Source organism: Pan paniscus, chromosome 6 (genome assembly GCF_029289425.2).
Source record: "Pan paniscus chromosome 6, NHGRI_mPanPan1-v2.0_pri, whole genome shotgun sequence".
NCBI classification, from domain to species: domain Eukaryota; kingdom Metazoa; phylum Chordata; class Mammalia; order Primates; family Hominidae; genus Pan; species Pan paniscus.
In genome coordinates this window covers 118,450,617-118,477,503 of record NC_073255.2, presented here as the reverse complement: position 1 = coordinate 118,477,503, position 26,887 = coordinate 118,450,617, and the positions used below count along the sequence as shown (strand labels likewise).

The 26,887-nt window shown below is 49.2% G+C and overlaps 1 protein-coding gene across 3 annotated transcripts; it reads right to left on the bottom strand.

Moving 5' to 3' along the window:
• Positions 1-22: 22 nt before the first annotated feature.
• AGFG2 (ArfGAP with FG repeats 2) lies at positions 23-26,887 on the bottom strand. 3 transcript variants are annotated; one of them, XM_034964601.3, is made up of 13 exons: positions 26,496-26,887; positions 17,115-17,208; positions 15,520-15,635; positions 12,548-12,701; positions 11,790-11,955; positions 10,309-10,434; positions 9,421-9,453; positions 3,644-3,764; positions 3,344-3,429; positions 3,080-3,142; positions 2,064-2,192; positions 1,723-1,808; positions 23-1,088 (listed from the first exon to the last, which is right to left on the bottom strand). In XM_034964601.3, the coding sequence occupies exons 1-13, from the start codon at positions 26,714-26,716 to the stop codon at positions 1,029-1,031; spliced, it is 1,455 nt and encodes a 484-aa protein (XP_034820492.1). In that variant the 5' UTR covers positions 26,717-26,887; the 3' UTR covers positions 23-1,028. The 3 variants fall into 3 exon arrangements, with proteins under 3 accessions (XP_034820492.1, XP_008963683.1, XP_003812959.1); XM_008965435.4 differs by having other exon boundaries at positions 3,080-3,163; positions 26,496-26,885; XM_003812911.4 differs by lacking the exon at positions 9,421-9,453 and having other exon boundaries at positions 3,080-3,163; positions 26,496-26,884.

Genomic DNA, 26,887 nt, shown 5'->3' with positions numbered 1-26,887 from the left:
TGAAGCAAAACCACAGGCGCCATTTTCTCTTTCGTTCAAATGCAGTTCTTTTCCAACATTGCCTGCAATGAACTTTGGTGCAGAGATTTGGGGACAGGGAGGCACATGGAGAAAAAAAAAAAAAAAAAAAGACCAGGCAATTGCACAAAGCCTTTCCCTGGAAAACCCAGGCTCTGGGGATGGTGGGGGTCAGGACACATGGCTGCCCCCCTCCAGCCCTGGAGCTCCGGCTTTGATGGTCGAGGCACAGATGGGGATTCATCCCATTCCCCACATACGAGAGCAGTCTGGGAGCGGGAGATCGGCTGGGTGTGTGTATATATGTATGTATGTGCATATAGATAGATCTATTTATATATAATAGGCTATATTAGAAAATCCTCTCTATGTATAAATATAAAACACTGGTATCCAAACATGACACCAACAGCTAACTAAAGTGCTTGACAGGAGCCGGGCCCAGGTGAGCTCGATGGTAAACCGCTCATCCTGGGCGCTGGGGAAGCAAAACAATGGGGGACCCCTTCAGCAGGGGGTGCTGCAGGAGGAAAGCGTGTGCTGGCCAAGCTGGGCCACCAAGAGCACTTGGGCCACCTGGGCCTTCTGGGTCTCAGGACTGTCTGGTCACTGCCCCATCAACACTGTGCCTCATCTTTCCCCTACCTTCCCCACTGCGCTCCCGTCCATGAGGAGCACAGCGCTGGCGAGCTAGGCCCAGGGAAGAGCTGTTCCACAGGGGACTGATCATTTGAAAAAAATCCCTCCCCCTCAACCATCACTCCTCCAGGTCAGGACCTGCCCGCACTCCTCCTGGGCTTCCTGCCTGGGTGGGGGTGGGACGAGGGAGGGGAGCAGAGGCTTTGTGGAATCTGAGGGCAGCCACCTTTCACCTGTAGGCCCCAAGCAAAGCATTAGCACCTCCACCATCCCCAAGGCCCATAGAAATGCCCACAGGCAAGTGGTCACCAGAGCTCTAGGGAGCAGAGGGGCCCCAGAAGGCAGGGAAGAGGCCCCCCAAAAACACAGTGCTACAAGAAGGGGTTGGTGGGTGGAGGCTTGGAGGCGAATGGGCTTGATGAGGGTCCAGTCTGGAAAGAAAGAACAATACATTTTCCAGTTAGGGGAGAGGAACTGGAAGCTTAGAAGAAAGGCAGCCAGGAGTCCTTTCTCCTGAAAAATCGCTATGCTGAGGGCAGTGGGAAAGTGAGGGAGAAAAGGCCAGGCACGGTAGCTCATGCCTGTAATCCCAGCCCTTTGGCAGGCCAAGGTGGGCTGATCACCTGAGGTCAGGAGTTCAAGACCAGCCTGGCCAACACGGGAAAACCCTATCTCTACTAAAAATACAAAAATTAGCCATGTGCGGTGGTGCACACCTGTAGTCCCTGCTGCTTGGGAGGCTGAGGCAGGAGAATTGCTTGAACTCAGGAGGTAGAGGTTGCGGTGAGCTGAGATTGGGCCTGGGAGACAGAGTGAGGCTGTCTCAAAAAAAAAAAAAAAAAAAAAAGGAAAGTGAGGGAGAAGGGAGCCAAGGGCAGGGCTGGAACAGCATGGGAGATGCCAGTGCCCAGAAGAGCTGAGGCCCAAGCTCAGCCCTGGCTTGGACAATGCAGACCTTCACGAGGAAGGGGCACAGGGGCCACCTCACATCAGCCTCTTCTGGAAGGATTGTCCCAGAGGGAAAGCCCACGAGCCCTACCACAGCACCCCTGCTGGGACACTCACCATGAAGGGGTTGGTGGAGATCCCAGCTGGCTGGCTCAGTGGCCTCTGCCCCAACTTGGCTGATCCTAAGTCCCCGAAGGAAGAGCCTAGGGGGCGAGAGCAGTCACTCAGCTGACACCAGCCTGCCTTCCTGCAGGCGGACAGCAAGGGGGGCCCTCCTAAACCGGGGGAGTAAGGGAACAGAGCAGTGGAAGTACCCAGGCAGGTCTGGTGCTTCCCTGGTCCCCCCTGCTGGTCAGAAAGGGCACTGCATGGGCTCTGATGAGGTCGGAGGAACAACTAACTGATCTCTATGCAGAGATGGGATGGGGTGAAAGGGGTTGTCCATCTACAGCTCTTACCATTCTGCTGCTGAACCAGCGGGGTCTGCGGGGGGAACAGCGGTGCTGGGAAGGAGCTGGCAAAGGCCCCGGTGGGTGGCACTGCCTGGGGGAAGCCAGGCCCAGCACTGCTCATCCCAAAGCCGGGCCCTATGGAGTGAAAGACGGGAGGCTCAGGTGAACTTCTGGAAGGTGGGCTGGAGAACTGTTTTTCCTAAGTCCCTCCAAGATGGGAAAATGGGATATAGTTTTTTCCTGACATGAGGAACGAGGGACCCAGCCATGGAACTCTTCTGCTTCTCACACCACCAAACAACCCTGCCCTCTCCCTGCCCGGGGGTACGTGGCAGGGAGGGCATGGTAGTTCCAGGCACGGGCGCGGTGCAGGACTGGGCTAGCCTCCCACTAAACTGCAAAAACGGCACAAACTTCTAACGCTGTCTGTGCTTCAGTTCTCATCTCTAAAATGGGGACAGTCCGTCTCATAGGGCTACTGTGAAGATCAAATCAGGGCCACAAAGCCCTCAGCACTGGGCCCACCACACAGCTCTTCTGTGTTTGCTCTTATTCCTCTCTCCCCAGCCTCAAGGCTTCAGCCAGCATGAGTCTGAGGGGAGAGCAGCAGAGGCTGGGGAGGGCCAGGGTGAGAGGAGACAACAGGCCTGGAGTTGATGGAAGCAGGGAACAGCGTGAGTGTTTCAGGTGGCTTAAGCTTCGGGACACAGAAGGGACTGGGGCTGGGTGCCCAAAGGGACACTGCTGAGGGCTGGAGACAGGAGAATCGCTGCCACTGTCAGTCAACTCTAAAACAGTCTTCAGTGCGGTCTCCGGTAAGTAGCCGCCTGTGTGCTTCTAATTCTAAAATCTGGCTCTGTGACCTGGGTGCTAGGTGGCCTGGCACCGTGTGGGCAGGGGAAGAACCAGGCTGTCTGCTTCTCCCGACAGCGTGAGACAAAGGGTTAAGGGAGAGGCTGCAGGGTAATGTGTGCCTTGGAAGTCTCAGATGGTCAGGACAAGGGACCATGCTGGAGGCTTACCTGGCGCCAAGCCATTGGGCTGGAACGGGTTGGTGGAAGGCAGCGGGGACTGGGCGGCGGGAGCTGTGAAAGGGTTAGTGAAGGCTGCCCAGGTGGAATGGGGAGCGGCAGGAAAGAGAGAGATGGTTACTTTTTTTCTCATGTGCTTCATCCTGTGATGCCTGAGCATTCCTCTCAATCTCTCCCCTTCCCACCCTGTCCAGAGTCCTTAGACTCCTCCTGGCCTCAGGTCCGCTCCCCTGGGTCTCCACAGGCAGGACTTACCTCCAAAGGCCAGCCCTGTGCTGCTGCCGCCGCCGCCCGTCGTGACAGACTGGAGCGGGGGGACCTGGCCAGCCATCCCGAAGAGGCTACAACACGGGGAAAGAGAAGTCATACACAGCTGCCAGGGCCAATCAAACCTGAGCAAGGGGCCAGGAGATGCCAACCCTGCTCTCCAGGGTGAGTGAGGGAGAGGAGGGGAGGGGAGAACCGCCAGGAGATGCCGATGGGGCTGGGAGGAGCATGGCCAGGCTTCGGGCGGCTCTCCTGCCCTACAGCAGACTGCCCACTGTCTGTACCTACCTGCTAGGAACACCTGCAGCGGGCACCCCGGGTCCCAGGAAGCTGCCCACGTCTGCGAGGCTGTTTGGCTGACTGGTGGGTGCCAGGGGAGCGGCACCAAATGGAGTCCCCTGGCTGCTCCCTGGGCAGTTGTTGAAAATACAACAGGGAGAGCTGAGGTAAGACAGGGCGGGAGGGGCAGGAGAGCAGATGGAGGTGGTGGTGGTGGTGGTGATGGATTGGAGTCATGGCATGACAGGTGCCTGCTGGGTTCTCTGAGGCAGCCCATTTTCTCAGGGACCACCCAGTTCAGGAGGTCTTATCTCCCACCAAGAGTTCTGGGCAAGGTGACAGCCCAGCCCTTCTCCGTGTCCCCTGTGCTCAAAGCTGCGCTGCGGAGAGGAAAGCAGCTCGTCCCCAGGTCAGGCTGTCCTCCTCCTGCTCCAGTTTGGCTTTCATGTCCCACTTTTCCCTCAAGAGATGGAAAAGCCTGTCTTTTCCTCAAGCCCGCATTTCCATTTATCAGAACATGGCAGGGAGGGGCAGGCAGAGGCACCATGGAGGACAGCAAGTCCCATCACACTCAGGAGGCTCCTGGCCTGTGCAGCCTCCAGCTGTCAGCACTGTCCCTTCCCCATTTAGCCGCTGCTTCTCGGGAGGCCACCCCAGTGCCCTGAGCCTGGACGCACTGTTCATGGGGCCAGCCCCGCTGCCGGGTTCTCCTGCCCTGCCTCTTCTTCAGAGCCAAAAAGAAAAAGCACAGAGGGCAAGGCCCACATGGAAATCTTACAAAACAGCTGAGGGCCAAGAGTCCTGGAAATTCCAAGCAATCTTGTCTCAGGGGAAGAGGCTGAGTCCCTGTCATTTTAAGAAAGCCTCCTGTCTGCACATCAAAGTCTCGTCTCTATCTTGGGACCCTATCGACCACACTGGGCTGCTGTGAATGTAAAAGGAGGGTCCAGATGGAAAGAGGCTTTATTGACAGGACGCGGCAGTTCATGCCTGTAATCCCAATACTTTCAGAGGCCAAGGCGAGCAGATTACTTGAGGTCAGGAGTTCGAGACCACCCTTGCCAACATGGCGAAACCCTGTCTCTACTAAAAATACAAAAATTAGCCAGGCATGGTGGCAGGCACTTGTAATCCCAGCTACTTCGGAGGCTGAAGCAGGAGAATCACTTGAACCCGGGAAGTGGAGGTTGCAGTGAGCTAGGATCACACCATTGCACTCCAGCCTGGGCAATAAGAGCGAAACTCCGTCTCAAAAAAAAAAAAAAAAAAAAAAAAAAGGGAGATCTGGCCAGGTGTGGTGGCTCATGCCTGTAATCCTAGCACTTTGGGAGGCCGAGGAGGGCGGATCATGAGGTCAGGAGATCAAGACCATCCTGGCTGACACGGTGAAACCCCGTCTCTACTAAAAATACAAAAAAAAAAAAAAAAAATTAGCCAGGCTTGGTGGCGGGTGCCTGTAGTTCCAACTACTCAGGAGGCTGAGGCAGGAGAATGGCGTGAACCCGGGAGGTGGAGTTTGCAGTGAGCCGAGATCGCATCACTGCACTCCAGCCTGGGTGACAGAGTGAGACTCCGTCTCAAAAAAAAAAAAAAAAAAAAAAGGGAGATCTTCCACATGCCAGGCACTATGCATAAATAACAGCGACCCGGGCCCTAAATGGGTGAAGCTGAGAATCTAGCAGGGAAGACGAAGTGCCCAGTGCCTACCTGCTGCCAGGTCCTGAAGCCCCGCTCCCTCTCACTGAGTGTCAGCACTTGTAAGACAGTGCTCTCCTTTGCCACCTCCTTCCTAAATGCCTGGGCTTTCTAGATGAATGAGTGCTGGCTGCCAGCTTCCTCCTGGGCAAGGCTACAATGCCACTGTGCTTACTTGGTCATCAATCCTTTCTAATCCACAGGATGCAAGACAGGCTAGAAAGCCACCTGGGTGGGGCCAGGCCCAGTGGCTCACACCTATAATCCCAGCACTTTGGGAGGCTGAGGCAAGCAGATCGCTTGAGGTCAGGAGTTTAAGACAAGCCTGGCCAACATGACAAAACCCTGTCTCTACTAAAAGCACAAAAATAAGCTGGGCGTGGTGGTGCATACCTGTAATCCCAACTACATGGGAGGCTGAGGCACCAGAATCACTTGAACCTGGAAGAGGAAGACTGCAGTGAGCCAAGATTGAGCCACTGCACTCCAGCCTGGGCGACAGGGCAAGACTGTTTCCAAAAAAAAAAAAAAAAAAGCCAGCAGCATGGTGTTGGATCCTCTACTGACTCTCCCAGCCGAGGCCTTTCCCTGCCTGCCTCCAAGTACAGTATGTGGAATTTCCACGCAAGCACGGCTCCCTCTCCTCGGATGGCTGACTCTTTGTGCTGCTGTGGTCCTGCATGTTCCAGGAGCTTTACCCAGTGAGGACCAGGCTGGGAGAGAGGCTGCAGGCCATGCTGTGCCTCCCTGTGGACACTAGGGGGCAGAACCATCCCTAGCCCAGGCGGGGTTGGCCCTTTGCACAGAGGGTGCATTCTCACAAAGGAGGCGGTGGCCCAAGAAACATCTGCACTCCTGTTTGCTTTTCATTTCATGCACTTTTTTTTTTTTTTTTTTTTTTTGAGACAGGGTCTCATTCCAATTGCCCAGGCTGGAGTGCAGTGGCATGATCTCAGCTCACTGCAGCCTCGACCTTCAGGGCTCAGCTGATTCTCCCACCTTAGCCTCCTGAGTAGCTGGGACTACAGGCACGCACCACCATGGCCAGCTAATTATTTGTATTTTTGGTAGAAATGAAGTTTTGCCATGTTGCCCAGGCTGGTCTCAAACTCCTGAGCTCAGGTGATCTGCCCACCTCAGCTTCCCCAAGTGATGGGATTACAGGCATGAGCCATCACACCGGGCCTTCATGCGCTTCTTATACCACGCAGCTAGATTTCTACCCTGCCTTATCACAGTTTGAGGGAGAGAAGCAGTTTTGTAAACCCCTCTCTCCATACTCCCCCTCAGAAATATAAAAATAAAAGCAGGTTTGTCAGAAGAGACACCCACCTCTCAAAATCTCCTCTCTCAGTTCACACCCAACAGCTAAGTCACACTCACGGGAACACCTGCATGATCATGGTGTAGTGGGAAGTGGTTCTGCCAATTATCAGCATTAGATCTGGGCCAAGTTGAGCCAGTTTCCTGCAAAGGGAAGCTCTTTCCTTCCTCATGGACATAATGCATGAAGGCACCCAACAATGGCAGGATCCTCGGAAATGTTCCTTGGCTCTGGGTTTGGCTGTAGGTTGACTGTTTTTGTTTTGTTTGAGACAGAGTCTTGCTCTGTCACCCAGAGTGCAGTGGCGCAATCTCAGCTCACTGCTACCTCAGCCTCCCGGGTTCAAGCAATCTTCCTGCCTCAGCCTCCCCAGTAGCTGGGACTACAGTCACGCACCACCATGCCTGGCTAATTTTTGTATTTTGGTAGAGAGGGGTTTCACCATGTAGGCCAGGCTGGTTTCAAACTTCTGACCTCAAATGATGCACCCCACTCAGCCTCCCAAAGTGCCGGGATTACAGGTATGAGCCACTGCGCCCAGTGACTGACTGCTTTTTGAGACAGCCAGATAGTGGACAAAAGGTTTAATGCTTGGGACATCCGTGGAGCTGAGCCCTTCCTTCTCTCTGAGTCTGCCCCAAAAACTGTCTTTATGGTGAAACCCTGTCTCTACTAAAAACACAAAAAATTAGCCAGGTGTGGTGGCGGGTGCCTGTGGCCCCAGCTACTCAGGAGGCTGAGGCAGGAGAATGGCGTGAACCCGGGAGGTGGAGTTTGCAGTGAGCCGAGATTGTGCCACTACACCCCAGCCTGGGTGACAGAGTGAGACTCCGTCTAAAAAAAACAAACAAAAACAAAAACAAAAAAAACTCTGTCTTTAGAGCAATCAGTTGTACTGGGAAGGCATTTCAGAAGGGACGCATCTATAACAACTTTATATAGGCTGTTTCCTCGAGTGCTCCCATTCCTAGGAGCATACCTTTCTTACTAAATCGAATATTCCTGCACCAATGTACAATTCCTGCCAACAGCGCACAAGAAGGTCCTTTTCCCCCACATAATACTGGCCATTATCAATCTAAAAATTTTGCCAACATGATGTGCAAAACTATCTTATCCTAGTTTGCATTTCTCCGATTAATTAGGTTGAGGATATTTTCTTTTGTTTTTTTCTTTTTCGAGACAAAGTCTCGCTCTTGTCGCCCAGGCTGGAGCGCAACAGCACGATCTCTGCTCACTGCAACCTCCGCCTCCCGGGTTCAAGTGATTCTCCTGCCTCAGCCTCCCAAGTAGCTGCTATTACAGGCGCCTGCCACCACGCCCGGCTAATATTTGTATTTTTAGCAGAGACAGGGTTTCACCATATTGGCAAGGCTGGTCTTGAACTCCTGACCTCAGGAGATCCACCTGCCTCAGCTTCCCAAACTGCTGGGATTATATGCATGAGCCACCGCGCCTGGCCTATTTTCATATTTTTTTTTCTGGGTGTTACCTGCTTATATGTCTTGTCCATTATTATATTTTCATATTCACAGGAATTTTAAAAATACTTTATGGATACTAATTTCCATCTGTTTTCCATGTTGTATCTTCTCTCCATCTGTTTCATACCTTTAAGCTTTGTTTGTGTCATCTTTTATCATACAGAATGTGACCTATGGCCAGGCATAGTGGCCCATGCCTATAATCCCAGAACTTTGGGAGGCCAAGGCAGGCGGATCACTTGAGGTCAGGAGATTGAGACCGGCCTAGCCAACATGGTGAAACCCCGTCTCTACTAAAAATACAAAAATTAGCCGGGCATGGTGGCATGCGCCTGTAATCCTGCTACTCAGGAGGCTGAAGCAGGAGAATCGCTTGAATGAGATCACCCCATTGCACTCCAGCCTGGGCAGCAGAGTAAGACTCTATCTCAAAAAACACACAAACAACAAAACAACAACAAAAACCAAAATGTGACCTATGTGATTTGTCTTTGTTAGAATTTATGGAGATTTTGTTTCCTATAGTTTATTTCTTACTTGTCTGTTAGTCATGTGGGAAAGCATATTATAGTCTCCTAGTCCTTTGGCTTATTAAATTCTGATTGTGTCTAATAGTTTTTGCTTCGTGAATCTCATGGGTATGCAGTCAATTATTTTAAGTACATAATTTTGAGAACCTCTTTGTGAATTTTAACTTTTTTTTTTTTTTTTTGAGACAAGAGTCTTACTCTGTCACTCAGGCTGGAGTGCAGTGGCAGGATGTCGGCTCGCTGCAGCCTCTGTCTCCCAGGTTCAAGTGATTCTCCTGCCTCAGTCCCCCGAGTAGCTGGGATTACAGGCGCCTGCCACCATGCCCAGCTAATTTTTGTATTTTGAGTAGAGACGGTGTTTCACCATGTTGGCCAGGCTTATGTCAAACTCCTGACCTCAGGTGATCTGCCCACCTGGGCCTCCCAAAGTGCTGGCATCACAGGTGTGAGCCACCACGCCCAGCCAACTTTTATCAATATGAAATGTTTCTTCTTATAGCCCTCCAAAACGATAAAATAAAAACAAAAGCAGCTAATCAGCTCACAGTGGCACAGTGAGAAGGCTGTGGGCAGAGCATGAGTCAAGAAGTCTGGGCTCTGGTCTCAGCTTGGTCACTCTGTGGCCTGCATGACTAGGGAAATTGCTTAACTGCCTTATCTGTCAAATGGCCAAATTTTAAGGGTTCCTTCCAGCCCTCAAAACTCTATAATCAGAGGCACTTGGGTAGGCTCTGGGGTGGGGATAAAACTTACCAAAGCTGTAACTTTCAGTTAGCATCCGACTGGCTGGCAGTGAGGGTGGAGAAGAGAAGGGTGGGTAGAGGAAGGGAGAAAGAGTGTACGTCACTGGCTTTTCCCCAGACATCTGAGCCTGACAGCGAGCACTGCAGCTGCCCTCCCATGTGTCCAGGGTGTCCAAAGGCAGAAGGCACCCAAAGGCTATGAAGACTCAACGTGTAGAGCTTAGGAAGGAGCAGAATGCTTTAAGAAGGCCTGAAGAGTCTCTTGCAATGGCTAAATAACATAGTTTATTTGGTTTTGTTTGTTCGTTCGTTTGTTTTGAGACGGGGTCTCACTCTGTCACCCAGACTGGAGTGCAATGGGACAATAATCACTCACTACAGCCTCAAACTCCTGGGCTCAAGCGATCCTCCCACCTCGGCCTCCCAAAGTGTTAGGATTGCAGGCGTGAGCCATTGTGGCTGGCAGCAACACAGAGTTTACAGGCCTTTGGTCTTAGAGGGATGGATGAGGACTTCTGGAGACTACCTTGACCCTTGACCCTTTGGGACAGCGTACTATGCAGACAAGAGCACCTTAAGAGAAAAAGTCACGTCCATTTTCAATTTTTCTAGGACTCAGGTCTTCCATACTTCCTAGTGAAAAGTTTCCTAGTGTATAACCCACACAGCTCCTGCTGCAATCTTAGTCATTTTCCTTTCATGAAAAAGCAGAACAGTAGAGCCCCTTCTCCCTGACAAGAATGTGTCAGACACGCTCATCCTCTCCTGGAGCTGCTTCTCTTTGTGCTTTGCTGCTTTGAGCAGTTCTTTAGGATAGTGAGGATATGAATGGTGATTTATGGACATGAACAAATGGACACGGTTGGAAGAGAAAGGAAGCCAGTGGGGCACAGTTTACCTGCAGGAGTTGGCTGGGCCTGGAACGAGGCTTGACCAGCTGGAGGGAGGCTTCCAAACACAGAAGAGCTGGGGCCACTGCTAAAGGCATCAAAGTTGGCAAAGCCTCCTTGGGAAGGTGTCTGGCCTGTAGGTGGAAGAAACATAAAGGTTATATAGAAAATTGTCGGGTGTGGTAGCTCACGCCTGTAATTCCAGCACTTTGGGAGGCCGAGGTGGGCAGATCACTTGAGGTCAGAAGTTCAAGACCAGCCTGTTCAACATGGTGAAATCTGTCTCTACTAAAAATATAAAAATTAGCTGGACGTGGTGGTACATGCCTGTAATCCCAGCTACCTTGGAGGCTGAGGCATGAGAATTGCTTAAACCTGGGAGGTGGAGCTAGCAGTGAGCCGAGATTGTGCCACTCTACGCTAGCCTGGGTGACAGAATGAGACTCTGACTCAAAAAAAAAAAAAAAAAAAAACACACACACACACACAACAGAAAAAGAAAAGAAAATGTATATGCCTATCCATGTAATATAGCTACTAATTCTAAAGGCCAAAGGCCACTCTTATGGGACATCTGCCTTTCCACAGGGTTCTCTTCAGAGGGAAATGGGTGGGGCCTGGGGCCAAGAGCCAGACCCACACAGGGGAACAGGGGCACCCAGGGCCTCCAGGTTCACTCCCTGCCCTCTTCTGTCCTTACTCCGTGAGGCATTAACATTTTTGTCAGGGCCTAGTTTGGAGCATGAAAATTTTTTTTTCATGGAGGAAGGAGCTTGAATTTTTTTTTTTTTTTTTTTTTTTTTTTTTTTTGAGACGGAGTCTCACTCTGTCACCTAGGCTGGAGTCCAGTGATGCAATTGTGATTCACTGCAACCTCCACCTCCTAGGTTCAAGCAATTCTCCTGCCTTAGCCTCCCAAGTAGCTGGGACTACAGGCACGTGCCACCACACTTGGCTAATTTTTTTTTTCTTTTTAGTAGAGATGAGGTTTCACCATGTTGGCCAGACTGGTCTTGAACTCCTGACCTCAGGTGATCTGCCCACCTCAGCCTCTCAAATGCTAGGATTACAGGTGTGAGCCACTGTGTCTGGCTTGAAAATTTTTAAAAAGGGAAAACAGGTTCTATGCTGCTGAACCCTCTACTGGCTATTGCTGATTTGGGGGAAGAATAATCTTTGGTGAAATGGAACACATGATAATCCCCCTCCTCCCATTTTAACAGAGACAGAAAATAATAAAAAAGGCTATTTCCAGTGTTCTAAAAGGAAGTGCTAGGAGCCCTCAACTATAATGTTTTAGGATCAAACCCCCAAACATAATCCTGGCTGTACTTATTTGACCCCAGTCCTCCCAGCCTCACTGCTTCAGAGTGACCCTCACATTTGTTTGCATGAGAAGATCTAGAGCCACGGTTACCTCCAGGGACTGGATCTCTCATGTTGTAAGCATATACGCTGTAGGGAGGGTCCCATCCCAAAACCCACTTACCCCCAAAGGCAGGGAATGCAGCAAAAGCTGGTGCCATCTGGGGTGCAGCAAAGGGGTCTCCACCGATGTCAGCCAGCAGGTCAGTACTGGCTTTTTTGACAGAGGAATGGGGAGGTGGCTGAGTGCTCCGGGCCTGGGATGTCCGAGCGTGAGACTGACTGACGGGCTTGGAGGAGAAGGAATGCATACAGCCCTTAGAATCCCAGACATGCCCCAGGCCCTCCTCTGGCTCCCCAGGTTGCCCTCAGATAGGCAGGTAGAGAGAGAAGACAGTGAGTAACTGCCCTCAACCTAGAAGATTCCTGGGCAGGAGCTGCCTTAGCCCCTCTCACAGCTCATATCATCCTCATCTTCTCAGTACACCTGCTCCAAGAACCACACATTTTACAGCACATGAGCCAAGGTAACCCTGAGATATACAGGAATATTGCCCAACACTGCCCCCAGGGCTGTTACTCCTCAACCTTCCCAGGTATTGGACACCATATTCCAGCCCCTTCTGTGTTTCTTTGATGGAATGCTCAGGTTTGGAGCTGATATTCTGACTTTCCTAAATACCACTTCCTGTTAGGTTCTGACTTCCAAAAGATATGAGGTCCAGAAGTGACAAATACAAGATACAGGTTAACAGCAGAGCCGAGACCCAACTCACAGCTCCTGCACTGTTGTCTGCTAAGTCCGGGGAATCTGATTCAGGAAACTGACACTCCTGTCTCCCAAATCTCAACAGAAACATGATGAGCAGATCTGAGAGTTACCTGGCTTGAGGTGGAGGCAGCAACTGAGAGAGACGGTGCAGGATCACCCAGAAGTGTCCGAAGGGGCTTCCCTTCTGGGATGGAGCCCTGCACAGGGGTGGAGGCACTGCCTTTGGTATAAGTGGGCCGCTTGACTTGGTCTGGGGGGACATACCTTTGAGAAAGAATAGTTAGGCTGTAAAGAGAGGGATAAAACTTTGGACCACGCTCAGCTGAGGTGTTTGGGAAGACACAGGAGTCAAAATCTATGCTCATTTTTCTCTACTGATTCCCTTTTTTGAAGGGAACCGAGCAACTTAGCAAAGTTCTGCCTATCTTGAGCATCCCCTTGAACATCTTTTGGTTTTTTTGAGACAGGGTCTCGCTGTTGCCCAGGCTGGAGTGCAGTGGGGCAATGTTGGCTCAACACAGCCTTAACCACCTAGGCTCAAGTGATTCTCCTGCCTCAGCCTCCCAAGTAGCTGGGACCACAAACAAGTACATGCTACCATGCCTGGCTAATTTTTTAATTATTTGTAGAGAAGAGGTCTCGCTATGTTGCCCAGGCTGGTCTCAACCTGTTGGCCTCAGGTGATCCTCCTGCCTTAGCCTCCAAAGTTCTGGGATTACAGGCATGAGCCACCACACCTGGCAAAGGTCCCCCTCTTTTATTTCCTGGGTGTTTCTTCAGACTCCTTCTTCTCAGCTCCATAGAAAAGCTGCCTGCCGCCTCATCCTCTAGGTGCTCACAATCCACACTTCCATCCTGCCAGCTCCTGCCGGGACAATTCCCTTCCACTACAGTGTATGTGGCCCCTACTCTGTAAGTGTCAGCTTAATCCTGAGGACATCCCTAGGAGGGACTCCACAGTGTGGTCTTATCCACATCAATCTCTTTGTTCTCTGCATTCTCTTCTCTACCTCACAGTTACCTCCCAACATGTACACACCCCAGAGATCCCACAAGAAGTGATACCAGGGGAGAGGAAAGGTAAGGGAGAATGGAGATGCTGTTTCCTTCATCAGGAAGACAAAATATAGTTGTCCCATGGTATCCTCAGGGAACTGGTTCCAGGATCCCCCTGACAATTCCATAATCAGAGGACGGGACACTCAAGTCTCTTATATAATATGGTGAAGTATTTGCATCAAATATGTATATCCTCTAATATACTTTAAATCATCTCTAGGTTACTTATAATACCTAATACAATGTAAATGCCATGCAATAGTTGCTATATTGTATTGCTTTTTATTTGTATTATTATTATTTTTTGAGACGGAGTTTCACTCTGTCACCCAGGCTAGAGTACAGTGGCACGATCTCGGCTGACTGCAACCACTGCCTCCCGGGTTCAAGCAGTTCTCTGCCTCAGCCTCCTGAGTAGCTGGGATTACAGGTGCCCATGACCATGCCTGGCTAATTTTTTGTATTTTTAGTAGAGACGGGGTTTCACCATGTTGGCCAGGCTAGTCTTGAACTAGTCCTGACCCTGTGATCCACCCACCTTGGTCTCCCAAAGTGCTGGGATTACAGGCATGAGCCACCACGCCTGGCCTTATTTGTATTATTTTTTATTGTTGTATTGTTATTTTTTGTGTTCCCTACTTTTTTTTTTTTTTTTTTTTTTTTTGAGACAGTCTCTCTCTCTTTGCCCAGGCTGGAGTACAGTGGCATGATCTCAGCCCACTGCAACCTCCGCCTCCTGGGTTCAAGCAATTTTCCTGCCTCAGCCTCCAGAGTAGCTGGGATTACAAGTGTCCACCCCCACACCCAGCTAATTTTTTTTGTATTTTTAGTAGGGACGGGGTTTCACCATGTTGGCCAGGCTAGTCTCGAACTCCTGACCTCAAGTGGTCTGCCCACCTCAGCCTCCCAAAGTGCTGGGATTATAGGCGTGAGCCACCTTGCCTGGCCTATTTTCCCAAATATTTTTGATGTGAGGTTGATTGGATCCATGGTTGCAGAATCTACAGATACAGAGGGCTGACTGTACATATAAATCATGAAACAAGGCCGGGCACGGTGGCTCACGCCTGTAATCCCAGCACTTTGCGAGGCCAAGGCAGGCAGATCATTTGAGCCCAGGAGTTTCAGACCAGCCTGGGCGACGTGGTGAAACCCCATTTCTACAAAAAATATAAAAATTAAGGCCGGGCGCAGTGGCTCACGCCTGTAATCCCAGCACTTTGGGAGCCAAGGTGGGTGGATCACGAGGTCAGGAGATCAAGACCATCCTGGCTAACACGGTGAAACTCCGTCTCTACTAAAAATACAAAAAATTAGCCGGGTGTGGTGGCGGGCGCCTGTAGTCCCACCTACTCAGGAGGCTGAGACAGGAGAATGGCGTGAACCTGGGAGGTGGAACTTGGAGTGAGCCGAGATCACGCCACTGCACTCCAGCCTGGGCGACAGAGCGAGACTCTGTCTCAAAAAAAAAAAAAAAAAAAAAAAATATATATATATATATATAAATTAGCCAGGCATGGTGGCACACACCTGTAGTCCCAGTTACTGGGGAGGATGAGGTAGGAGGATCACCTGAGCTCCAAGAAGCTGAGACTGCAGTAAGCTGTGACTGTGGCACTGCACTCTAGCCTGGGCAACAGAGTGAGACCTTGTCTCAAAAAAAAAAAAAAATCATAAAATGATGGGTTAAAGGAATAAAACTATAGGATGTGTGCTTCCAGCCATCTCTCCCCATACATAAGATCAGCTGAGCTATAAAAATGAACACCCACAGGCCTACCTCCCGACTCCAATCAGTCTACTATCTCTCCAAAAGAGAGGACATAAAATCTGCAGGGTTAGTGACTGAGAACAAGTTGTCCTTTCATGTAGATTTATTTTAGCCGTAACTGAATGTGAGTGGAACAGAATCGACCCAAGTCTAGTCTTTTGTGAGAAGGCCAAATTCAACTCTAGAAACTGGACTGTCAGATGAAGAATGTCTTGAACACGTTTCCATAGCAATCTCTTTCCTACTCCTTACCATCTCTTCTTCTCATATTTTTCCTGGAGAAACTCCTTCACTTTCTGAGGATCCCTGGAATCTGGTACTAAAGATGTCCGAGCATCAAATAGACCCAACCAAATCTTCCGGCAAACCTAAAAGAATGAAGGTGTCAGAGGAGTGGGAGCAGAAAGCAGGAAATACAAAAAATACCACTTCCTTTTTTTTTTTTTTTTTTTTTTTGAGACGGAGTCTCGCTCTGTCGCCGGGCTGGAGTGCAGTGGCACGATCTCAGCTCACTGCAACCTCCACCTCCGGGGTTCAAGCAATTCTTCTGCCTCAGTCTCCCAAGTAGCTGAGACTATAGGCATGCGCCACCACGCCCAGCTAATTTTTGTACTTTTAATAGAGATGAGGTTTCACCATGTTGGCCAGGATGGTCTCGATTTCTTGACCTCGTTATCTGCCCACCTCAGCTACCCAAACTGCTGGGATTACAGGCATGAGCCACCGCGTCCAGCCACCACTTCCTATTTATTCATCAGTAAATACATATTGGCTGGATGTGGTGGCTCACACCTGTAATCTCAGCACTTTGAAAGGCCGAGGTGGGTGGATCACTTGAGTACGGGAGTTCAAGAGCAGTCTGGGCAACACAGCAAAACCCACTCTCTAAAAAAATACAAAAATTAGTGGAGCATGGTGGCATGTGCCTATAGTTCGAGCTACTTGGGAGGCTGAGGTGGGAGGATCGTTTGAGCCCAGGAGGTTGAGGTTGCAGTGAGCCAAGATTGCGCCATTATGCTCCAGCCTGGGTGACAGAGCAAGCAAGAGCTTGTCTCTGATAAATAAATAAATAAATAAATAAATAAATAAATATTGAGCATGGACACAGTGCTAGGATCTGGGTCTACCTACAAACCAGATATGATTCCTGTCCTCGCAGAGTTTATAATCCAATGGGGCAGTCATATCTTAGATAAATAAAACTAAAGTTATAATCACATTTTGTGACATGTATTGAAAAAGGAAAATAGAGGGCCATGAGAATTATGGAGAATTAAATTTCGCTAAGGGTAGGGTCCAGGACAATTTTCAGAGCTCTGGCTTCCAGGACACCTCCAGAGGCCCTTGAGGATACCCTCTAAGTAAACCAATCACCCATAAGCTGGCGTACTGCTAACGCCAAGGATAGCAACTTCTGATTGGCAGATTTAGCTAGGGAAGGGGTTTAAGTCACTTTCCAGTACAAGATATGCACTTAAATCCAGGTTGTCGAGGCTGAAGGCAGCAGAGCTGGCTCCAGGAAAGCTTCCTCAGAGGGGCTGGCCCAGTCAACTCTGAATGCTCACGCTCTGGAGCTCTGGTCATTCTACCCCTCCATTGCTCAGGTGCCACATCCTACAACGATATTGCTACTTCCCCTGACTCCTGAAAAGGAGGCCTAGACAAACCATGATTTGTATAACAGAATAAAGATTCTGTAAATATACCTAAGGAAAGAAATCATACATATGAAAAAATTAAGAGAAACTCAACCAAAAATAAAACTGTAAGGTTTCCCTACAATCTTGAGGCAAAGCCCCACCTGCAGATAGGGTGTCCTTCTCACCACTCCATTGGTGGCAGCTCACCTCATTTCCATGGGATTGCAGGAATACTACTTCAGGCTCAGTGAAAGTTGTCATGGAGATTGACTTGACACGATGAGGGGGGTTCAGCCCTCTCCTACGGGAGAGAAACAGGAAGAAAGAGAAGTATAATGCAGTTAGCACGGCAGGCTGTTCATGGGAGGAGGAGGAGGAGGGAGAAAGGGTGAAAGAATAGCATATAAACTAAGCTCAGATAGAACCCCCCCCATCTGAAGCTACTTCCTAATTCCAGGAAAGAAGGGAAATATTTGGAATATTTTGGAGACATTAGAAGTCTCCAAAGAGAGGCCAGGCACAGTGACTCACACCTGTAATCCCAGCACTTTAGAAGGCCGAGGCAGGCAGCTCACTTGAGTCCAGGAGTTCAAGACCAGCCTGGCCAATATGGTGAAAACCTGTCTCTACTAAAAATACAAAAATTAGCCGGGCATGGTAGTGCACGCCTGTAATCCCAGCTACTCAGGAGGCTAAGGCACAAGAATCGCTTGAACCTGGGAGGCAGAGGCTACAGTGAGCCAAAATCACCCCACTGCACTCCATCCTGGGCAACAGCAAGACTCTGTCCCCACTCCCACCACCCCCCTCCAACCCCCAAAAAAAAGAAGTCTCCAAAGAGACAGGGAAGAGAGAGTCAGGAACATCCTGTGATCCCAGTAGTTCTGGAGAGGAAAGGTAGAGCCTGCCCATCCAGAAGCCTCCTCTAGCCTTGCTCAGATCCTAGTAGTTTCAGTGTTCAGCCTGTAGGCCGAGGAGGTACTTCTGGGAACTCAGACGCGTGACCACTTCCCACTTCCTACTTTATCATTGTTTTAGACCTACAGCCCATCCCCAAGGTCCCAGGGCCCACAAAAACACAAATCCTTCAAGCATGAGGGAAGGCAAAAATGAAGGCCCAGTACTATTCTTGATAACACTAACAAAAACAGGATATGGTGACAAAAAACAGTCTCTAGCCCAGCTGGCCCTCCTTGTGTCTACAAAGAAGGGTGGAGTGGTGGTGGGATGGAGAGGGTCCCTCTCTTTCAGGAAGCCATCTCTAGGAAAAGAAATATTTGATTTTCTTATTTCTGTATCTCTCAATAAAGCAGGAAGAAGTCAAGTTCAACCATGAGCTATAAGGCTGGCATGGGCGAGGAATATGTAACCTGTGGCAATGCTTTTGTGCCTCCTCTGTATGTTCTGTTAACTCCCTGGGAATCCAGTTCTGCCTCCAGGAACCCTGTGGAGATTATAAGAGAAGAGAAGGCTTCCTTGTCCCCACTCAACTGGTCTCAGGAGTGTTCTAATACAGGAAACTTGGGGCTAAGCCAGGCAGGGCTTCATAGGTTCCCCTGTCCTTGCACCTTAAGTATTATTCTGGTCTAGGTCTACTACCCTCACTGGATTAAACAAAACTGCCCAAACCAAAACAAGCTAGATCCTGGGACAGGAGGGAAGCAGTCTCAGCAGATGAGGCCTCTTCAGACTTTTACTCTCATGGAAAAAAAAAAATGGCCAAATCGAGTTGCTCAAATAAAAATCCAGAATAGGGTCCTGGCTGACAACCTCAGGAAGCACAAAGGGGGAAAAAGAGACAAAAATATTTAACAGATGAAAATCCTGAAAATTCACAAAGAAGGTGGGGAAAACATACATTCACACTAACAGGTGCACACACAGAATCCAAGTGCTCCTGCCAAGTCTGGGAGAACAGCAGCGAGGTGTAAGCAAAAGCAGCGGTGGTGGGGGTGGGGGTGGGGGGCAGGGAGTGGGCGGAATCAGTACAGAGTGAACAGTAAGGGCGGCCACCCTGCGGATGATAAATTACTCATTATGGGATTTTAACAAAGGACAGGACACTGGAGGCTCCAGTTGACGCTGTTTGCAGCAATTCTGCTGCTAGAACTTTAGGTATAAAGGGTCTCAAAAATGCTCTTATAAAAGACAAGCAATATCAAAGAGGACTGATGCCCCCAAGGAAAGATAAGCTCAGGGAAAAACGAAAGCAAGGCTTTGTTACTACATATCAAACAATAGCTCTTAAGCTTGGTCTGCCCCGAAGACTGTCTTCCGATCACATTTCAGAGACAGTCCGTTCTCTCTCCTAAGGCCTCTCTTGCTAATGGCTTGGTTTGGTTTTGCTTTTAATTCTAGCCAGCCTGCTTTTAGACTTTCTCACCTTAACCACTAGGCCCTTCCCCTTCAGAATGTCAGGGCTTTCTGAAGTCTAGCCAGACCTCACTGTCCCTGTGATCTCAAAGGTCTTCTCCCTCACCTCCTACAAACAATATTCACTTTGCCAAAACACAAGGCATTATGGGAGGCACTGTGGGGGACACAAAAATTATAGGACAGAGTTATCTTATCACCAGGAGCTCACAAGAAGAGCCTAGGAAGCCTGGACAAAGGTACTTCTTACTGCAGTAGGGTGCTATTCAGTCAGGCACTGATGGATCAGGGAGAACATGACTCCAGGATGCAGCAGTTGCGGAAGGAAGAGAAACAGTCATGGGGAAGGTAAAATGTATTATGTTTACACTAGAAAAACAGATTCTAAGCCTATCACAAAAAGGTCATTGACATTTCCTGAATGGATAACCAGGAACTGTTAGCGAACTGTAAACAGGGAGGTGTGCTTCCTTGTTAGGGGGAGGAGGCAGGACTCAACCCAGGCATCAATCAAAATGGGATGCTTAGAACAGAACTTATGGTTGAGCCTGGACTAGAAGAGTTTATTTTTGGTGGGGGTGGCGGGTGGGGGGGGGCGGCAGACGTGATAGGATGATGGGAAGGCAGAGAAAATAAGAAATGATTCAGGTGCTTTGGGCCAAATGAATCTGATGGAACAGGATGTTTCCATAGCACAGTACAAAAAGCATTGCTCTGACCTTGATGTCTGTAGACTGGATTTTGTACAACCAGAGCCACAGTCTGGGGGCAGGGAGAATTCTCTACAAGGCAACACTGCAGCCTAGGAAGGGGGCCTAGTTACATGGCCTATGAGTCAGAGTTTTTCTTTCTGAATCACAGAGAGGCCACTGCTGGCCAAAAGAAGCAATTTAGAAACGAGAGCCCCCTTCCTCCTGGAAGCTAAAACCGTGTGGCCTAGGTGTGCTGCATTTCACTGGGTACACACCAGGGTCATGCAGCGGACCAGATGTGAGTCACTGGCCTGGAATTAAACAGGCCCAGCTCTCCCACTTGCACCCAGCTCCCCAACATAACTCTCAGGTTCCTCCCAAAAGAGGTAATCACAGCAAATTCATTCTGGTATTTCTAACCAGGAAGTGCTGGGGAGGAACAGAGATCAATTTATTTTCTCAGAATAGAGTAAGTTTTTCCAATGGAAAGTACATTATTACTAGGACTCAAGCCTCCAGCCAGTCAGGTTGTCTTTATCCACTTCAGTTTCTTTTTCACAGGGCACCTAAAGGGCATATGAAGTATTCTGAATTATTTGGCAGCTGAAGCCACTTGTATGTGTAGCTGCTAACATCTGCCCAGTCCTCTCTCTTTCCCTCCCTCCCGTCTCCTCTCTGATTCCATTAGGCATAGTACTATTTCCACAAATACCACACCTTTTGTTTTTCTGTGATCATCACCCTCATGCTGGCCCATATTTTTGCTTCTATCTTGCTTCATAAAAGCATCAAACCTGCTCAGCTGCTCAGATAAGAAAGTTCTGCCAGGTCAACAATGGAAAAAACCAGTTCCACCCAGCACCCAAGTTCTTTTTCATTTGTGCCAAATTTGGACTTGGGAAATCCTTGCCTTTGAACAATTGTGTTCAGATTCATAGACCCCAGATCGTGTTTCTTTGCTCTGGGATTTCACTCCTCTGCTTCTGAACAGGGTACAGCTAAACCAGTTTAGCTCTTATCTTGGATGCAAACATCACCATGAAGAGTCCCTGTTAGGAACTTTTAATAGTCCCTAAGAGGAAGGCTCTCCTATTACCCTGCTCCAGGGTCAATTTCACTAATTTTAGGAACCCTCTTCCTGATCTAAATTCTGCTTCAACCCATTTCCTTTGTTCCTCCTCAGCAGCAATGATAAACCGCTGTCTTGTTGATTAGAGCCAGGTAGACTCCTGATAGCATCCAGCCACCCTTCCCTTTAGGCTCAACCTCAATCTTTTTTACATGTCTCCCTCTGCCCTCACCTCTCTCATCCCCACCCCCCCACCCACCACCCCACGTCGAGCTTTTTCTCATCCCTTTAGTAATTTATTACTTCCTTCGGGGCTTTTCAAGTGGTTCATGCACCCCTTATGAAACAGCACCTACATCTGTAATTTAGTGAGAGACTCTGTCCACCTCTGCCCAGCAGAGGTCAACATGAAAGGTGACAGAGGAGGGGATGGAGGGATGGGACTAAAACAGGGGCAAGGTACATGTGTACCTCTCCAACCCAGACAGATGGAAAAGTACTGAATTATTGAAGAACATACTGTACCTTTCCTCCCATGGAGATTAAAATGCTTCAACTAAGAACCACCAGCAAGCCCGACAGGGAAAGTAAGGCACAAGGAGGGCAGGAACTTGTCACAAATAAAGAGCTGTCAAGTGCATTCTTGACACCCAGCCCAGAGCTCTGCCCACCTTAATTCTGACTCCTGTGATCACAGTAAAGTTGGGCAGAAATAGAAGAGATAAGTGTCTATTACAAACACCTGAAGAACGATGGATTGAAGATGGACCCAAACAGCCACATCAAGGAAACATGTCATACTTTGCTGAAAAAATTGGGTGTCAAAGTTAGCGTCCATCCTTATGTCAATGAGATCTCAGGCCTCAACATCCATTTTCTTTCTGAGGAACAGTGGTTCATTCACAGACGCATTCAGGCAAACCAGAACAAGAAAGAACATTTAAAGCACTGCTTTGCAAATAGATGCTTTTTAGCAGCAATTTTTACCACGTCTTAAGATTCAAATGACAGATTCATCCTCCAAGAATTAGAAATGTAACTAAACAAACAAGCATATGTGTATGTTGGGGAAATTAAACAGATCCACATCTAGGTTAAGGAAATTAGGTACTGGAAGAAAACCAAATGAATAAAACTAGGTCAGGTGTGGGACCTACAATTGTGGCAGTATGTATGTAAATTTAGGAACAGCAGAAACTAGCAGGCTTTCTCTCAAGCCCTCACACCAACGCTGTAGGTTTTTGCTACAGCTGAGAAAATATTTCTCATTAAAAAAGAGAGAACAAGAATGAGTTCATACATGCAGGGATGCAGGCAGAGTCATACCCACCCACCAATATTAAAATGTGTGTTTTTCTTCAGATCTTAGGAAATTCAACTTTGGCTGGAACCATCAACTTTGCTACATCGGCCAATCCAACCAGCTGGGAATTCTAGTAATTTTGCTCACTGCCCCCAGACCACTCTATCCCCTTATGAAGGAGACATATTTGTAACCCACTGAACAGAAAACTGGCCTTTAAAATAATGTCATCCTGCTGTCTCCTTTCTGTGGCTACGGTGCTAATGTGGTATTTCAATTTCTTCCCTCAATATCCTCTTCATTTTAACAAAGAATATTTCTTCTCGAGGCCAGGCACAGTGGCTCACGCCTGTAATCCCAGCACTTTGGGAGGCCAAGGCAGGTGGATCACCTGAGGTCAGGAGTTTGAGACCAGCCTGGCCAACATGGTGAAACCCCGTCTCTACTAAAAATACAAAAATTAGCTGGGCATGGTGGTGTGCACCTGTAATCCCAGCTACCTGGGGAGGCTGAGGCAGGAGAATCGCTTGAAACCAGGAGGTGGAGGTTGCAGTGAGCCAAGATCGGACCACTGCACTCCAGCCTGGGCGACAGAGCGAGACTCCATCTCAAAAAAAAAAATTAATAATAATATTTCTTCTCTTTGCATCATACCTCAGTTTGGTATCACTCTAACCCACAGAGCTTCATTTTACTTCATAGCTTTTAGCAATACAGAACGATTTCTTTATAGTCCATGGCTTCCACTAGGATGTCAGCTCCGTGAAAATGGGAACTTATCACTACTGTATCTCCAGTACCTAAAACAGTGTCTGGTGCTTGATAGGCACTGAATAAGTTCGTGTTGACTGACCGAATGAATAAACATGCAGGCTGTCAGCTGACCACAATTTTCACTTCCCACCAACACCAAACCCTAATCTACAGGTAATCAATCATGGGGATTTAAGATGCTAATTGGTCTCCGTGCCACCATGGAGCCATGCCTCCAGAAATAAGCATCCCCTGCCTCACATTCTGCCTTACAGCCCACCTGCCAGCTCCCACTCCTTCCCACAGCACATCAAAGGGACACAGGTAATACTGTGTTAAGACCCCTTTACAAGGATTATATGCCTTGCCCTTGTCATGCTAATTATAGGGAAACTCCAGCTTTCTTGCAGAGTTTCTCCTGAAATTTCTCACTCTCAACATACCTTCAATTCAGCTTCATTTACTGGCCTAACCTCTTGATCTTTCATTTCACTCTCATTTCCTACTAACAAAGGGTTGGTCTAGCTTCTCATTTCCCAAACACCAAAATATGCTCTCTAAATCCTCCGCTGTGAGAATCACTCCCTGGTTTAGTCTCATAATGCTTTACCAAAAAGCTAAGCAGGCTGGGTGTCGTGGCTCACGCCTGTAATCCCAGCACTTTGGGAGGCTGAGGCGGGCGGATCACTTGAGATCAGGAGTTCGAGACCAGCCTGACCAACATGGCGAAACCCCGTCTCTACTAAAAATACAAACATTAGCCAGATGTGGTGGCACGTACCTGTAGTCTCAGCTACTCAGGAGGCTGAGGCAAGAGAATTGCTTAAACCCAGGAGGCAGGGGTTGCAATGAGCCGAGATCGCGCCATTGCACTCCAGCCTAAGCAACAGAGTGAGACTCCATCTCAAAAAAAAAAAAAAAGAAAAGAAAAAAGAAACCAGGTTTTTAACATGTCCCAGATACCTTAGCTTTCTTTGTGTCCTGATTGAGGGGTATTATAAGGGAAATGTTATCTGTGGGACACTTTAACAAAGATCTACAAAATAACGATAACAATGTCAGCACTTCCCAGTTACTCAATTTTATCCATCAGTTTCATCCTTCTGCTTCTCATAGCAGGATCTTCAGGAATCAGCTCTTTCTCTTTCTACTTTACCCTATACATACTCCTTTTTTTTTTTTTTTTTTTTTTTTTGTGAGACAGAGTCTCGCTCTGTCACCCAGACTGGAGAGTGCAGTGGTGCGATCTCGGCTCATTGCAACCTCCACCTCTTGGGTTCAAGCAATTCTCTTGCCTCAGCCTCCTAAGTAGCTGGGATTACAGGCACCTGCCACCATGCCTGGCTAATTTTTGTATTTTTAGTAAGAGATGAGATTTAGCCATGTTGGCCAGGCTGGTCTCGAAACTCCTGACCTCAAGTGATCTGCTCACCTTGGCCTCCTATACATACTGAGCCACCGAGCCCGACCCCTATACATACTCCTAAATGTTGCTCAATCTCTCCCCAGAGTTCTTCACCCACTCTCGAGTCTCTATCCTCTTGCTTCATTTCAGTCCATCTCAGTTTATGACACATTACTGTTTGGGTTCTCAATCATTATCCCAAGAGCCACGATGACTTTTACTTAGACCAAAGTCAAGTTCATCCTTACAACCCACAAGTGAGGTTGATCAGAACCCAGAGAGAAGTTTAGCAAAGGAGGTTAAAACGAAGTAAATAATTCCAAACGGTATCTTGAGAAAACTAAATCCTCATTGCTGGTCTGCCATGATCATCACTAATATCAAACAACAAATGTTGGAAACTGCAATGCCCATATGGCACTGGATAAGTTACGAAACCTCTCTTTGCTTCTGTTCTCCCATCTGTCTTGCAAGAACAATAGTGCTCGCTCCCTGGCTCCTAAAGGTATCCAGACAGGGAAAGCTTTTTTTTTTTTTTTTTTTTTGAGACAGTGTCTTGCTCTGTCGCCAGGCTGAAGTGCAGTGGCATAATCTTGGCTCACTGCAACCTCCACCTCCCGGGTTCAAGTGATTCTCCTGCCTCAGCCTCCCAAGTAGCTGGGAGTACAGGTACGCGCCACCACACCCAGGTAATTTTTGTATTTTTAGTAGAGATGGGGTTTCACCATGTTGGCCAGGATGGTCTCGATCTCTTGACCTCATGATCTGCCTGCCTCGGCCTCCCAAAGTGCTAGGATTACAGGCGTGAGCCACAGCGCCTGGCTGGAAAGCATTTTTTAAAAAAAACAAAAACAAAAACAACAGTGTCTTAAAATAAGACTAAAAAATTGTCAAAATAAATCCCTTGACAAACTTATTAAAAAACAGAGATCCAGGCCTGATATCAGATGTTAATCATGCATCTAACCAAATAATATCTTAATTTGGGAGTAGGAGGAGTGCAGAGGGGAGTGGAGGGGGCTTTACTATATAACCAGAAATCTAGGCTAGAATTGTGGCTGTAAATTCACTCTGGCATGACCGAACAGTACCAATGCCAAGAGTAGCACTCAGATGATGCACCAAAGCCCCCCCCAAAATCTAGAGTTTCCTGGATGCTACCACCAGGATCCAGTCATGGCAACAGGGATCTTAAAGGTGTAAATGATTAACCTTCAGGATGGCTCACCTAGACGTGCAAACGTTTGAAAAAGCTAAGCTCTCTACCAGGGTAACCCATTGGCTCTCATCTCTTAGATTTCGTAAGAGTTTTACCCTCTGGGTAACATTTCAAAGCCCTGCTAAGATTAGTATCTACACCTGAACTCTGGACCATGGCTCCCTTCCAGCCACTATCTCTAGGCTGTCAATCGGGGTTAATTCGCTTTTTTTTTTTTTTTTAAATCCTGTACTCTAATCATAGGAATTTCAACCAAGTTTCAGCTGGCTTCTGCATCTCACACTCCAGCAGGGACACAAGCCCGAAGGAAAAAAGGTGCCCGTCCATCTCCAGGCCGGCTTTCCCCACCTTTTTCCTTTTTGCTTTCCACCTGCATGAAGTTCCCTCTAAAGGTGCATGTCATTCTCTGGCCCTTTAAGTCCCGACACCCCATCCCACTCCGAGTTCCCTTCCATCCTCCGCACTTTCTCCCTCCCCACTTGCAGTTTGCCTCGACCCCCTCAGGGAGTTTCTCGGTCCCTCTCCGGGCGTCCTTCTGCACCCGTACCCTTCTCTCCGCAGAGCGACTCCGGCCTTGCTTCCTCTCCCCTGCCCTTTCCCCTCCCCACCACACCGCTGCAGCAGACGACCCCGTCCCCACAGCCGGCGCGTTCCCTGACCTCCCCTCCGCCCCTCACCTCGGCCCCCTTCCCTCGCGCCCCGGAGCCCCGGCCTCCCCACCCCGCCCCCGGGTCCCCCCACGCCGACCTCGGCCACTCCCTCCCGGTCACTCACAGGAGGCCGGAGCAGGTGGTGCACACGAAGCTGCCCACGGTGATATCCACGTAGGTGACCCCGCGCTGGGCGCACTCGAAGCAGTGGCGGTTCCCGGCCTGGCTGCAGCCACCCAGCTCCCGCACCCGACGGCACCACACCTCCGAGGCCGCCTCCGCCTCCGCCTTGCCCCCGCTGACCCCGCCGCCCGGGCCCGGGCCCTTCTTCGCCGCCATCACCATCGCTGCCCACTCCCTCCCCGCTAGTCAGCAATCACCCCTTCAACCACTGCCGCCTTCCCGCCTCCTCAGCCGCCTCCGCACGCCCGCTCCCCTGACAGAAGCTCGGGAGCGGGCGGCATCCGCAGGAGACTTCGCCGTCCACCACCCTCCTTGCCCGTCCTGCACACTGAT

What these genes read in the sequence shown, in the direction of transcription:
- AGFG2 (XM_008965435.4), bottom strand. Translation starts at nt 26,716, where the DNA reads ATGGTGATGGCGGCGAAGAAGGGCCCGGGCCCGGGCGGCGGGGTCAGC. An exon ending in AACTGAAAGTTACAGCTTTG is followed by an intron (nt 3,765 to 9,420) that starts GTAAGTTTTATC and finishes ACAACTGCCCAG; the next exon opens with GGAGCAGCCAGGGGACTCCA. An exon ending in TCTCCACCAACCCCTTCATG is followed by an intron (nt 1,089 to 1,722) that starts GTGAGTGTCCCA and finishes CTTTCTTTCCAG; the next exon opens with ACTGGACCCTCATCAAGCCC.